The sequence below is a fragment of the Mauremys mutica genome, chromosome 17 (genome assembly GCF_020497125.1).
Source record: "Mauremys mutica isolate MM-2020 ecotype Southern chromosome 17, ASM2049712v1, whole genome shotgun sequence".
NCBI lineage: Eukaryota > Metazoa > Chordata > Testudines > Geoemydidae > Mauremys > Mauremys mutica.
The window spans coordinates 27,483,463-27,499,718 of record NC_059088.1 but is presented as its reverse complement, the minus strand read 5'-3'; the positions used below and the strand labels follow the sequence as shown (position 1 = coordinate 27,499,718).

The window sequence follows — 16,256 nt, the reverse complement described above, 5'->3', positions numbered from 1 at the left end:
CTTCTGTGTTGGAGGGAATCCTGAAAAACACAGGAGAGAGCAAAGAAAACATAAGACACAACTGAGAGTGGAATAAGAGTTTGAGTTTGAGTTGTAGGATACGGGGGGACAGATAGATAAGTAGGTAGGTTTTGTAGAAGGCCACATATCTGCTCCCATTTTTTCCTTCTATTCCTGTGCACCTACTCCCCCCTTCAGCTTCAGAAACAAAATAATAATAATAATATAATTAATAAATAAGAATGATAATAATTCCTAGCAGTTTCATAACAAATTACATTTTCACTGTTTCTTGCAACCATTAAGTTGCACAACACAGAGGTGAAGTGAGTTGTTATGTTCCCTGGGAAGCAATACTAATAGCACAGAAGCTCAGTGGACTTGCCCACCACCATTGTTGAGTCACCGAATGAGCTCGAAACAGAATTTAGACCTTCCTAATTGTTATGGGTGATAGAATTGATCATTAGGAAATTCCAGTAGCTCTTAATTGCTGCAACTGAGAATAGGGCCCCCTTGTGACAGGCGTTATATAAACAAAGAGTAAGAAACAGTAACTGGGGGTAAAGAGCTCATCTGCGAGGTCTGAGTTCTGGAGTCAAGTTGGTGCTCGAAGTCTGACTGAGTGAGGTCTCCTATATCCTAGCAGAGTCATCTAAGGGTATTCTGGGAAAATTCCATGCCACCAGCCCACCAAAGCCCTGATGTAGTCACCCCCAGCTGTCTCCACTGTAGGTCTTGAACTGGTAGGTGTGTGCTGAGAAAACCTACTGGACCCTGACCCACAGGAGAAATCAGGGGGAAATTCCCACTGGGGCCAGGACACTGAGCACCTTGGCAGCATCAGGACTTTAGTGGTTTTGTGCATGTGCTGAGGGAATTTAGGTGCCTGCAGTGTTACCAGTTTGGAAGACTTCAGTGTGACCAAGATCAAACAGAAAATCAAATGAAGAAACCAAATGCAGATTCCCTGAGTCCCTGTCTTACGACATGACCACAGGACCTTCTGTTCTCACCAGCCCAGGAGCGTCGAGTTAAAGATTACCAAACCCACAGTCGAAAATATTTCCATCATGGATGCCTGGATATTTCACATCATTTTGGAAAGTTTTACCAGAAAGAAGTGGAGAGACACTGTTAATAATGCGAGTGTCCTTTTTAAGACAGCTCAAAATAGGAGCTAGAACCCCAATCTGATTTAAACCATCATAACTACCATTAATTCAAAGATGCTATTTTAATTTACACAAGATAAAGATCTGAATCAAGGATTTCAAGTTGCACCCAGATGATATACTAGATCAAATCAGTGGTCAAATTAATTCAGTGTCTTGTCTCTAATGCTGTGCAGCACCACACCCTGTAGAGGAAATTTTGGTAGCTCTGACATAGCCCATTTGAAGGAAACCGCTCATAAGGAGAATTTCTTCCTCGTATCAACAAAGCAGGGGCTAGGTTTGCCCTGAGGGAAAATTCATATAAAGCCATTCCAACTTCTCAAACGTATCTAGATCTAGATGGTGCTCTAAACTAAAAAGAACAATCAAGTTGCTGTTCAATTGGTATATGTATTTCAAAGCTGATCTCCAGTGTTTTATGGAAACAGTAGAATCAGATGATGGACTCATACAAATAGCTGTGAGTCCAGTGAAGTCAGCTGATGGTCTGGCAATTGTATTTATCTATAAAGAGTCAGACTAAATAAAGCTGTTCATTACCAAAGTAGCTTAAAGCTGAGATTTTTCATAACTGTCTAATGGATTTAAGTGCCCTGTACTTTTTTAACCATTGGGAAATGGTTGTTCCAGTCCAATATGGGGAATTGAAAGTCCCAGGATTATATTTTGAAAGTCAGCATCCACCAAGTCCTGCAACTGACTTGTTAGAGAAAATCTCTTATGGAAAAAAAAATCTACCCACTTAACATTGCTAAAGTCCCAGAGTATTGGTACAGATTTAGGTCATAGTTTAAATTATCACTAAAGCAACAACTGGAGCAATTTGAATCTAATAGACTTACCCAGTTCACCAAGGGGATGAAGTGAAGAGAAGTGGATAAAACAACCCGGCGTTACAAGCACTTTTATATGCTTTCTTAGCATGTGGGAAGGATAGGAGACACCCTCTCTGTACCAAGACCTCATCAATAGCCAAGGAAAGTGTTTTTTCATGCTTTACTGCTGAGAAATTAAAATTGTTACTTGCTTTGGTAACTCCTTTAATTATTGTAATGCCTTTGCCATGGTTGATCCATTACTCAATTTCCAGTCCAACATAGGATGGGATGCACATTACATTCAGCATTTCCTTTAATCTGAAATCTTTATGGGCAAGATTTTTATCATCCCACTGATCACCTTGGTGTTGGCACAAGTATAAATGTAGTTCCATTTGATTAGTTCTCCACTGAAGTACTTCAAAATAGGAGGGTGACTCAGAGGTGTGTCAATATTACAATGTGCTGTCATGCACAGGTTTTCATTTTAGTTCTTTAAATCTCAAGTAGGTTCTAATTAGCGGCAAGGTAGAGTTCACCCTCGTAAATCCTTCTAGAGTGGGAGACATTAGTCCCATGCTTAGCATCTCCACTCTTAGCTATAAACTCTGTATTTTAGCCAACACCCTTTTGAACTACATGAATGTCTTTCCAATCAGTTAAATGGTTTTGGAACCAGGCCTTCCGGGTTACAATACTCTCCTGGACCCATGACCAGGACAATGGAACAAACTGATAAATTAAATGGTAATAAAGTCAACAGGACCAGATGGGATTCACCTAAGAGTTCTGAAGGAACTCAAATATGAAACTATAGAACTGCTAACTGTTGTATGTAACGTATCACTTGAATCAGCCTCTCGCTGGCAGATAACTAATGTGACATCGGTATTTTTAAGTGTCCAAAGGCAATCCTGGCAGTTACAGGCCAGTAAGCCTCACTTCAGCACCAGGCACTTTGATTGAAACTATGGTAAAGATCAGCATTATCAGCCACATAGAGGAACATGACACTTTGGGGAAGAGTTAACACAGCTTTTACAAAGCGAAATCATGCTTCACCGGTATATTAGAATGTTTTGAGTTGGTCAACAAATATATGGACAAGGGTGATCCAGTGGAGAAAGTGTACTTGGACCTTCAGAAAGCCTTTGACAAGCTCCTTCACCAAAGGTTCTTCAGCAAAATAAACAGTTATGGGATAAGAGGGAAGGTTCTGACATGGATCAGTAAATGGTTAAAATATAGAGGGGAAAAGATAGGAAAGAAATGGTCAGTTTTCAAAGAGGTAAATCGTGGGCTCCCTTAAAGAGCTGTACTGGGATTGGTGCTGTTCCCCCTGTTCATAAATGATCTGGAAAAAGGGGCAAACTTTGATTTGGCAAGGTTTGCAGAGCGCACAGAATTACTCAAGATATTTAAGTGTAAAGCATATTGCAAAGAATTAAAAACGGATCTTAGAAAACTGGATGAGTGGGCAAGAAAATGGCAGATGAAATTCTACGTTGACAAATGTAAAGTAATACGGGTTTGGAAACCATAATCCCAACTATACACAAACAATGGTGGGGTCTAAATTAGGAGTCGCCATTCAGGAAAGAACTTGAAGACATCGCAGGTAGTTCTCTGAAAATATTTACTCAATATACAGCAGGAATAATAAAGAAAGAAAGAAAGAAAGAAAGAAATAACAGAATGTTAGGAACCATTAGGAAAGGAATAGGTCATAAAACAGAAAATATCATAATGCTACTAAATAAATCCATGTATGTCCACATTATGTGATAATGTGTGTGGTTATGGTCACTCCATCTCAAAAAAGATATATTAGAATTGGAGAAAGTCCAGAGAAGGGCAACACAAAAGATTAAGGGTATGGAACAACTTCTATATGAGGTGAGATTAAAAAGACTTGGACTGTTCATTCTTGGAAAAAGAGATGAAGGCGGAATATGATAGAGGTCTGTAAAATCATGAGTGGTGTGGAGAAAGAGAAAAATGAAGTATTTACCCCTCCACATAACACAAGAATCAGGGGTCACCCAAAAAAATTAATAGGCAGCAGGTTTAAATCAAACACGAGAAAGTACTTCTTCACCACAGTTGGGTGCTCCTTTTGTATCTCGATCGTCCAGGGGCCCCACTGGTTGTTTAGCAGGTTTCCTGCTTCTGATGTACTTTACAAATATTTTGTTATTACCTTTTGAGTTTTTGGCTAGCTGTTCATCAAACTCCTTTTTGGCATTTCTTATTACATTTTTACGCTTAATTTGGCAGTGTTTATGCTCCTCTCTATTCACCTCACTAGGATTTGACTTCCACTTTTTAAAAGATGCCTTTTTATTTCTCACTGCTTCTTTTACATGGATGTTATGCCATGGTGGCTCTTTTTTAGTTCTTTTACTGTGTTTTTAATTTGGGGTATATATTTAAGTTGAGCCTCTTGCATGGATTTCACTCTAGTCACCATATCTTTTAATTTCTGTTTAACTAACCTCCTCATTTTTGCATAGTTCCCCTTTCTGAAATTAAATGCCATAGTGTTGGGCTGTTGAGGTGTTCTTCCCACCACAGAAATGTTAAATATTATTATATTATGGTCACTATTTCCAAGTGGTCCTGTTATAGTTACCTCTTGGACGAGATCCTGCGCTCCACTCAGGACTAAATTGAGAATTGCCTCTCCCATTGTGGGTTCTTGTACCAGCTGTTGCAAGAAGCAGTCATTGAAAGTATCAAGAAATTTTGTCTCTGCATTTCGTCCAGAGGTGACATGTACCCAGTCAATATGGGGATAATTGAAATCCCCCACTATTATTGAGTTCTTTATTTTGATAGCCTCTCTAATCTCCCTTAGCATTTCATCATCACTATCACTGTCCTGGTCAGGTGGTCGATAATAGATCCCTACTGTTATATTCTTATTAGAGCATGGAATTACTATCCATAGGGATTCTATGGAACATGTGGATTCACTTAAGATTTTTACTTCATTTGATTCTACATTTTCTTTCACATATAGTGTCCCCCCCACCCCCGCCCCGCATGACCTGTTCTGTCCTTCCAATATATTTTGTACCCCAGAGCAATTGTGTCCCATTGATTGTCCCACCTCCACCAGAAAGAAAAAAATACTATATGAGAACCTTTTATGGATTAATTGCTGTGTGACGCCTCGGTACTTATATCCATTGTGCAATAATACCCAGTATCACCTCTTTCAACAAATTCAACCAGGAAAACTTTAGCTGCTGTGCTACTGGGGACTATGCAACATTCTCAGATAGATAGGTAGATTGTAATCTCTCCAGAATGAGTGATATATCACCACCACCCTTTTTACTTATAGGGAGACGAAAGAGAATATTGTTTTAGCAAAGATCATGCACAGACATCTGACTGGTGATTTTGGTGCCTTGAGATATCCTGAAAAACCCTGGTTTTTAGAAGTGCTCAGTGTCTATTCTCTGGAGCTCTGTTCCTGTGAGCGTGTCTCAAGCAGACTTTAGGACCATGCACTTTTGAAATTCTTGCCTTTCAGATCTTCTGTGAATACATTTTGCAGGAACATAACCTTCAATATTTTGGGCATGCAACAGGCCAAGTGTTTCCAGTGTAGTAAGTAGGTGTCATTTGAAGAAAATTCATTCTTCAACTAAAATCCCTTTCACTCATATCCCCTTAAAGATTGTCATAAATTAGTGGAAGGAAATTCCTTTGGAGCCGCAACTGTATCTTGATATTAGTAAAGCTTTTCAAACAGCCCCACAGGACATTCTCATAAGCAAACTAGGGAAACATTTCCCTCAACCACATGGTTGAGACAAAATATTATCAGGTGGCTACATAACTGGTTGAAAGACTGAAAGCAAAGACTAGTTATCAATGGTTTGGTGTCAATCTGGGAGGCTATATTTAGCGGGGACCCAGAAGAGGTTGTCCTGGGTCTTTTACTTTTCAACATTTTCACTAGTTAGTTGAATAACAGCGTGGACAGTTCACTGATATAATTTGCAGAGGACACCTAAGCTGAGAGAGGTTGCAAGCACTTTGGAAGACAGGATGAGAATTCAAAATGAGTGTCCCTAATTGAAGATTTCATTTGAAAAAAACAAAATGAAATTCAATAAAGTCAGTTGCAAAGTATGAGGTTTAGGAAGAAAACAGTCCCACTCTGGTAGACACTGGTAAGGCCTAAGCTGGAGTTTTGTCCCCAGCACACATTAACAGGGAAGATGTGGACAGATTAGAGAGAGTCCAGAGGAGAGCTACAAAAATGACAAAAGGTTTAGAAACCTGACCTCTGAGGACTTGTTCCAAACGCTGGACATGTTTAGTGTTGAGAAAAGCAGACTGACATGGGAACAGATCGTTAAGCATTCATTTCACTCTCCTGCAGGAAGTTGTGGAATCTCCATCATTGAAGGTTTATAAGGACATGTAATCAAAGACCGGTCAGGTGCTGCTTCTGCATAGGGGGCTAGACTAGGTAACCTCTCAAGGTTCCTTCCAGCCCTATATTTCAATGAGTCTACAATTTTATGTAATATTTAGAGAAGGGAAATAATTCCCTTCTGAGACTTTTGGAACAAGGGGGAATATCTCCCCTGGGCAGCTGGCCAGCACCATGCTATTGACCACTTAATGTACCAGATTTTCTACTTAATAATTCGCTTGAGTTGGGGGGATGTAGTACCGGGGGCTGGTACTGAGCATCTGCACCAGGGTGAATTTTTTTTAAGGTTTAAAACAAATAAAAGGAAGTTCTTCTTCACGCAGCGCACAGTCAACTTGTGGAACTCCTTACCTGAGGAGGTTGTGAAGGCTAGGACTATAACAATGTTTAAAAGGGGACTGGATAAATTCATGGTGGTTAAGTCCATAAATGGCTATTAGCCAGGCTGGGTAAGGAATGGTGTCCCTAGCCTCTGTTCGTCAGAGGATGGAGATGGATGGCAGGAGAGAGATCACTTGATCATTGCCTGTTAGGTTCACTCCCTCAGGGGCACCTGGCATTGGCCACTGTCGGTAGACAGATACTGGGCTAGATGGACCTTTGGTCTGACCCGGTACGGCCTTTCTTATGTTCTTATGTTATGTAATTTTACCCTAATTCCTTTGGATAGAAAGAATGGAGGAGAAAGGAAAACCAGAAGGCCAACGCTATGATGCAGAATAATTTTTAATGGGAATGAGCAGTGGTAGTACACACTTGCAGAATGAATTAATGCAGAGTACAAAGAATGTGTTTTCAGGGTTACAATACAAGCAAGAACCAATCACCCACTCCAAAGTGATGCTTTTCACACAAGATGATCTGCTTTTTGCCTTGAAGCTGGTAGAGTTTGAAAATCATGTCCCTTTTTCAACCAAGTGACTTGTTTTAGCCAGTTCAACATCAAATAGCACAAAGCACAATAGGAGCATAAGACTAAGCTACAAAACCAGTAGATCATAAACCTACAAAACAAGTGGAAGACACAGATAGGCCTGATTTACAGAGGCGATGAGCACCCACAGTCTGCAAGTAGAGTTGAAGGCATCATTGTCCATTAGATCAGTGATGAATTTCTATCTTGTCATTCCCTGATTGTTTCTCATTCCATGGATCGTTCTTCTGGATTTAACATGGCCCACAGTTTCCAGAATATCCTCCCCTAGAAATGCTACGATATGACTTCCTGCTATAACCACATGAGCCCCCAGAACCGTATGAGCCTCCATAACAACCCCCATAACCACCCCCAGCTCCACCCCCATAACCACCCCCATAACCACCTCCGGCTCCACCCCCATAACCACCCCCGGCTCCACCCCCATAAACAACACTGTTACTTCCCCCATAGCCACCACTGTAACCTCCTCCAAAACCACCACTGTAACTACCCCCAGAACCGATTGAGCCACTGAAACCTCCACCAGCACCAGATGAGCCCACAGGTCTAAGTGGCAAGTTTGGTAAGGCAGTTCCTACGAAGCTGTCTTGAGGACAAGTAGCCATAGTTGGTCCTGGGAATCTCACAACAACTGGTGGCGCATAGACCACTGCAGTCGAATCTCCGCATGATGAGATACACGGCTCATTGCGGACGTCAATATATGGACGTGGGCATATATCAGGAATACAGCCTTGGGTTGGGTAGCAAGACATCTTCTGTGATGGAGGGAATCCTGAAAAACACAGGAGGGAGGAAAACGTAAGACACGACTGATAGTGGAATAAGAGATTCCGGCTTAATGGGCCTAGGTAGGTAGATGAGTTTTGCTGAAGACCACATATCTGCTCCTGCTTCTTCCTTCTATTCCTTTGCACCCAGTCCCCCCTAGGCTTCAGAAATGGAAATGAAATAAAATAATTCCAAGCAGTTTTATGAGAAGTTACCTTTTCACTGCTTCATGCAACCATAAAGCTGCACAACACACAGGTGAAGTGAGTGGTTATTTTCCTTGGGAAACAATATTAACAACACAGGGGATAAGTGGAAGTGACTTGTCCACCATCATTGGTGAGTCATTGGATGAGCTGGAAGCAGAATTTAGACCTTCCTAATTGCTATTTGTGACAGAATAGATCATTAGGAAATCCCAGTAGCTCCTAATTGCTGCAACTGAGAATAGGGCCCCATTGTAGCAGGCACTGAACAACAAATGAAGAGTAAGACCACGGGTAAGGAGCTCATCTGGGAGGTGTGAGATCTGGGGTCAAGTTCCTGCTCCAACTTTGACAGAGTGAGATTCTGAAAACAGGTCTCCTATATCCTAGCAGAGTGCTCTAACTACTGAGCTATCAGATATTCTGGAAGACCCCCATGCCACCAGCCCTCCAAAACCCTGCTATGGTCCCTCTCAGTTGTATCACCAGTGCATCTTGAACTGGTAGGTGTGCCCTGAGACAACCTAATGTACTATGAGCCACAGGTGAGATTGGGGAGAAATTCCCTCTGGGGCCAGGACACTGAGCACCTTGGGAGAATCAGGACATTGGTGGTTTTGTGCATGTGCACAGATTTAGATGCCAAGAGAATTTTAGTGCCTGTAGTCTTAGCATTTTGGAAGACATCATTCGCACCTTATTGTTAAACTTCATTGCCCAAAAGGGACCTTAGATGCTTAATTCTCTTTGTTGATGTAGCTTCAGGAGATTAGAGGCTCAGCTTTCAATGAAGCTATACTGTTTGAGTGCTGACCCGTTTGAGAAGCTGGTCCCATCGGACTTAACCAAGATCAGACAGGAAATCAAATGCAGAAACCTAATGCAGATTTCCTGAGTCCTTTTCCTCTACCAATATCACAGGGCCACCTGTTCTCACCAGCCCAGGAGGGATGAGTTAAAAAACACAGAGTCTAATTACTAAACCCACAGTAGAAAATATTTCCACTACAGATGCCTGGAATTTTCAAATCCTTTTGGAAACTTTTACCAGAAAGGAGTGCAGAGACGCTGTTAATAATGCGAGTGTCCTTGTTAAATGAGTTCAAAACTGGGGCTAGAACTCTCATCTGATCGACGTAATCATAACTATCTTTAGTTCAAAGGTGCTATTTCAACTTACACTAGCTCTAGATCTGGATCAAAGATTACAAGTTGCACCCATAACACTTTACGTTTTGCGATACTAGTAAACTCAGTGGTCGAACTCATCCAGTGTCCTGTCTCCAGTGCTGTGCAGCACCACACCCTTCAGAGGAAATTATAGAAGCCCTGACATGGCCCGTTATGCAGGAAACTGCTCAGAAGGAGAATTTCTTCCTAACATCACTAACAAAGAGGCTAGAAATGCCCTGAAGGAGAATTCATCTAAAGCACTTCCAGCTTCTCAAACTTATCTTGATCTAGATTATCTACTAAACTAAAAGGAACAATCAACTTGCTTTTCAATTGTTATATTTCAAAATTGATCTCCAGGGTTTTATGGAAATAGCAGGATCAGATCATCCCCTCTTGCAAATACCAGTGAGTCCAGTGGAGTCAGCTCAAGGTCTGGCAATCGTAGTTATCTATAAAGGGTCAGAATAAAGCTGTCTATTCCTAAAGTAGTTTAAGGCTGCAATTTTTCATAATTGTGCAATAGATTTACATAGCCTACCCTAGTATAATTATTGGGAATGGGTGTCCCAATCCCATTTGTGGATTTATACAAAAAAGACAAATTTGTGGAAAGAAAGACCTAACCTCCTTAATATTGCTAAAATCACAGACTGTTGGTGCAGGTTCAGTCCATAGTTAAACTATCTCTAAAGCAACAACTAGAGCAATTTGAATTCAATAGACTTACCCAGTTCACCAAGGGGATGAAGTTAAGAGAAGTGGATAGAACAACCCGGCGTTGCAAGCACTTTTATATGCCCTCTTAGCCAATGAGAAGGATAGGAGACACCCTTTCTGTACTAAGACCTTGTTGTGTTTTCTTCGATGGGTAACACCTCTAATTATTGCAATAGTCTTGATCATGATTAATCAATTACTCAATTCCACATAGATGACGTGAAACATTTCATCTTAAATCTTTATTGGAAAGATACCTGCCTGATTTTATCCCTCTGATCTCTTTGGTGTTGACACAGGTATAAATCCAGTTCCATTTCATTAGTACTCCATTGAAAAACTTCAGAATAGGAGGGTGACTCAGAGGTGTATCAATATTACAATCTGCTGTGACATACAGGATTCCATGTCAGTTCTTTAAATTCCTAGTATCTAATTAGCGGCAAGGTGGAGTTCACCCTTCTAAATCCTTGTAGGGTGGGAGACATTATTTTGCATGTTTAGTATCCCCACCCTAGCTGTATATTGTTGGTTTGAGCCAACACCCTTTGGAACTGCATGAATATCTTTCTAATCGGTTCAATGGCCTTGGAAACAGACCTTCTGGGTTACAATACTGTGCTGGACACATAACCAGGACAATGGCACAAACTGATACATTAAATGATAATAAGTCACCAGGACCGGATGGTATTCACCCAAGAGTTCAGAAGGAACTCAAATATGAAATTGCCTAACTACTAACTGTGGTAAGACGTCTATTGCTTACAGCAGCCTCTCTATCCGATGATTGGCGGATAACTAATGTGATGCCGATTTTTTTAAAATGTCTCAAGTTCAGTACAAGGTAAATTTGTTGAAACTGTAGTAAAGATCAGAATTATCAGGCATATAGAGGAACATGAGATGCTGGGGAAGTGTCAATATGGCTTTTGTGAAGGGACGTCATGGCTTACTAATCATTGGAATTCTTTGAGTCAGTCAACAAATATATGGACAAGGATGATCCAGTGGAGAATGTGTAGTTGGACTTTCAGAAAGACTTTGACAAGCTCCCGCACCAAAGGTTCTTAAACAAACTAAGCAGTTATGGGGTAAGAGGGAGGGTTCTCTCATGGATCAGTAACCGGTTAATATATAATGGGAAGGGGTAGAAAGGAAATGTTTAGTTTTCAAAGTGGAAAAAGGTAAACAGTGGGCTCCCTCAAGGAGCTGTACTGGGACCAGTGCTCTTCACTGTATTCATAAATGATCTGGAAAAAGAAGTAAACTTTGAATTGGCAAAGTTTGCAGACCACACAAAATACTTATGATAGTTAAGTGCAAAGCATACTGCAAAGAGTTACAAAGAGATCTTACAAAACTGAGTGACTGGGCAAGAAAATGGTAGTAGAATTTTAAGTTGACAAATGCAAAGTAATACAGATTGGAACATATAATCTCAATTATACAGTAACAACGATGGGGTCTAATTTAGTTGTTGCCACTCAGGAAAGATCTTGGAGTTATAGTGGGGAGTTTTCTGAAAACATCCGCTCAGTCATAGAATCACAGAATCATAAGACTGGAAGGGAACTTAGGAGGTCATCTAGTCCAGTCCCCTGCACTCATGGTAGGACTAAGTTTTATCTAGACCAACCCTCACAGGTGTTTGTCTAACCTGCTCTTAAAGATCTCTATTGACGGAGATTCCACAACCTCCCTGGGCAATTTATTCCAGTGCTTAACCACCTTGGCAGTTAGGAAGTTTTTCCTAATGTCCAGTCTAACCCACCCAATCTGCAATCTAAGACCATTGCTTCTTGTCCTATCCTCAGAAGTTAAAGAGAACAAGTTTTCTCCCTCCTCCTTCTAACAACCTTTTATGTACTTGAAAACTTTTATCATGCCCCCTCTCTGGCTTCTCTTCTCCAGAGTATACAAATCCAATTTCTGCAATCTTCCCTCATAGGTCATGTTTTCTAGAACCTTTAATCATTTTTGTTGCTCTTCTCTGGACTTTCTCCAACTTGCCCATATCATTCCTGAAATGTGGCACCCAGAACTGGAAACAATACTCTAATTGAGGCCTAATCAGCATGGAGTAGAGCAGAAGAATTACTTCTCATGTCTTGCTTACAACACTCCTGATAATACATTCCAGAATGATATTTGCTTTTGTATTACACTGTTGACTCATATTTAGCTTGTGATCCGCTATGACCTCCAGATCCCTTTCTGCAGTACTCCTTCCTAGGCAGTCATTTCCCATTTTGTATATGTGCAATTGATTGTTCCTTCCTAAGTTGAGTACTTTGCATTTGTCCTTATTGAATTTCATGCTATTTACTTCAGACCATTTCTCCAGATTGTCCAGATCATTTTGAATTTTAATCCTATCCTCCAAAGCATTTGCAACCCCTCCCAGGTGGGTATCATCCGCAAACTTTATACATGTACTCTGTATACCATTCTTTAAATCATTGATGAATATATTGAACAGAACTGGACTAAGAACTGATCCCTGTAGACCCCACTCATTATACCCTTCCAGCCAGACTGTGAACCGCTGATAACTACTCTCTGGGAATGGTTTTCCAACCAGTTATGCACCCATTGTATAAATCCATCTAGATTGAATTTCCCTAGTTTATTTATGAGAAGGTCATGTGAGACAGTATCAAAAGACTTACTAAATCAAGTTATACCACATCCATTGTTTCCCCCTAACCTATCAAAGAAAGATATTAGGTTGGTTTGACACAAGTTGTCAAGAACAAATTCAAGCTAACTGCTAGGTGATTGCATATTGATTCTTTAATTATTTGCTCCATTATCTTTCTGGGTACTGAAGTTAAGCAGACTGGTCTGTAATTCTCCAAGTTGTCCTTATTTCCCTTTGTATACATGGACACTATATTTGGCCTTTCCTAGTCCTCTGGAATCTCTCCTGTCTTCTGTAACTTGTTGAAGATGATCACTAATGGCTCAGATACTTCCTCAGTCAGCTCCTTGAGTATTCTAGCACGTATTTCATCAGGCCCTGGTGACTTGAAGACATCTGACTTGTCTAAGTATTTTTAATTTGTTCTTCCCCTATTTTAACCTGTGATCCTACCTGATTTTCAGTAGCATTCACTTTGTTAGACTTCCAAGCATTACTACATTTTTGGGGGGAAAATTGAAATAAAAAGTCATTTAACACTTCTGCCATTTCCACATTTTCTGATACTGTTATTACCCCTCATTGAATAACGGGCCCACCCTGTCCTTGATCTTCATCCTAATGTATTTGTAGAATGTTATCTTGTTACCCTTTATGTTTCTAGCTAGTTTAATCTCATTTTGTGCCTTGGCCTTTCTAATTTTGTCCCTACATCCTTGTATTATTTGTTTATACTCATGCTTTGTAATTTGACCTAGTTTCCACTTTTTGCAGGACTCTTTTTTGAGTTTCAGATGAATGAAGATCTTAAGGGTGAAGACGGTCAGAGGGATAATACCAGGGACGTATCTTGCCCTTAAAGACTTAAGATGAAATGTTCATATCATCTGTGTGGAATTTAAAGAAGTAATGTGGAATGCTGTATCTCACAGCAGATTGTAATATTGATACACCTCTGAGTTATCCTCCTATTTTGAAGTTTTTCAATGGACTACTAATGAAATGGAACTGGATTTATACCTGTGTCAACACGAAGGAGATCAGAGGGAGAATAATACCAGGGTGGTAACTTGCCCATAAAGATTTAAGATGAAATGTTTATGTCATCTGTGTGGAACTGTGAATTGAGTAATTGATTAATCATGATCAAGACTATTACAACAATTAGAGGTGTTACCAATTGAAGAAAACACTATGTTTTTTTACTGGTAAGGTCTTACTACAGAAAGGGTGTCTCCTATCCTTCTCATTGGCTAAGAAGGGATATAAGGTGCTTGCAATGCTGGGTTGTTCTATCCACTTCTCTTAACTTCATCCCCTTGGTGAACTGGGTAAGTCTATTGAATTCAAATTACTCTAGTTGTTGCTTTAGAGATAGTTTAACTATGGACTGAACCTGCACCAACAGCAATATTAAGGAGGTTAGTTCTTTCTTTCTTTCTAGTCAGTTGCAGGCCTGGGTGGATGCTGACTTTAAAAATATCATTCTAGGATTTATAAATCCACATATGGGATTGAGACACCCATTCCCAATAAATATACTAGGGTAGACTACATAAATCTATTGCACAATTATGAAAAATTGCAGTTTTAAACTACTTTAGGAAGGGACAGCTTTATTCTGACCCTTTATAGATAATTACGATTGCCAGACCTTGAGCTGACTCCACTGGGCTCACTGGTATTTGCAGAGGGAATGATCTGATCCTGCTGTTTCCATAAAATGCTGGAGATCAATTTTGAAATATAGCAATTGAAAAGCAAGTTGATTGTTCTTTTTAGTTTAGTAGATAATCTAGATCAAGATAAGTTTGAGAAGTTGGAAGTGCTTTATGTGAATTCTCCTTCACGACAATTCTAGCCTCTTTGTTAGTGATGTTAGGAAGAAATTCTCCTTATGAGCAGTTTCCTGCATAATGGGCCATGTCATTTCCTCTGAAGGGTGTGGTGCTGCACAGCACTGGAGACAAGACACTGGATGAGTTTGACCACTGAGCTTACCACTATCACAAAACATAAAGTGTTATGGTTGCAACTTGCACAAAACCACCAATGTCCTGATTCTCTCAAGGGGCTCAGTGTCCTGGCCCCAAAGGGAATTTCTCATAGACTCATAGACTTTAAGGTCAGAAGGGACCATTATGATCATCTAGTCTGACCTCCTGCACAATGCAGGCCACAGAATCTCACCCATCCACTCCTGTAACAAACCCCTAACCTATGTCTGAGTTATTGAAGTCCTCAAATTGTGGTTTGAAGACCTCAAGCTGCAGAGAATCCTCCAGCAAGTGACCCGTGCCCCATGCTGCAGAGGAAGGTGAAAAACCTCCAGGGCCTCTGCCAATCTGCCCTGGAGGAAAATTCCTTCCCGACCCCAAATATGGCGATCAGTTAAACCCTGAGCATGTGGGCAAGACTCACCAGCCAGCACCCAGGAAAGAATTCTCTATAGTAACTCAGATCCCATCCCATCTAACATCCCATCACAGACCACCGGGCATACTTACCTGCTGATAATCAAAGATCAATTGCTAACTTAATTGCCAAAATTAGGTTATCCCATCATATTCTCCCTAATCTCACCTGTGGCTCATAGTACATTAGGTTGTCTCAGGGCACATCTACCAGTTCAAGATGCACTGGTGATACAACTGAGGGGGACCACAGCAGGGTTTTGGTGGGCTGGTGGCATGGGGGTCTTCCAGAATATCTGATAGCCCAGTAGTTAGAGCACTCTGCTAGGATATAGGAGACCTGTTTTCAGAATCTCACTCTGTCAAAGTTGGAGCAGGAACTTGACCCCAGATCTCACACCTCTCAGATGAGCTCCTTACCCGTGGTCTTACTCTTCATTTGTTGTTCAGTGCCTGCTACAATGGGGCCCTATTCTCAGTTGCAGCAATTAGGAGCTACTGGGATTTCCTAATGATCCATTCTGTCACAAATAGCAATTAGGAAGGTCTAAATTCTGCTTCCAGCTCATCCAATGACTCACTAATGATGGTGGACAAGTCACTTACACTTATCCCCTGTGTTGTTAATATTGTTTCCCAAGGAAAATAACCACTCACTTCACCTGTGTGTTGTGCAGCTTTATGGTTGCATGAAGCAGTGAAAAGGTAACTTCTCATAAAACTGCTTGGAATTATTTTATTTCATTTCCGTTTCTGAAGCCTAGGGGGGACTGGGTGCAAAAGAATAGAAGGAAGAAGCAGGAGCAGATATGTGGCCTTCAGCAAAACTCATCTACCTACCTAGGCCCATTAAGCCTGAATCTCTTATTCCACTATCAGTCGTGTCTTACGTTTTCCTCCCTCCTGTGTTTTTCAGGATTCCCTCCATCACAGAAG

At 40.7% G+C, this 16,256-nt stretch overlaps 1 protein-coding gene across 1 annotated transcript; it reads right to left on the bottom strand.

Annotated features, from left to right (window-relative positions):
- Window positions 1–7,619: 7,619 nt before the first annotated feature.
- On the bottom strand, window positions 7,620–8,147 carry LOC123352224 (scale keratin-like). Its single transcript, XM_044992071.1, has one exon. The coding sequence runs from the start codon at window positions 8,145–8,147 to the stop codon at window positions 7,620–7,622; it is 528 nt and encodes a 175-aa protein (XP_044848006.1).
- Between the last annotated feature and the right edge of the window lie 8,109 nt (window positions 8,148–16,256).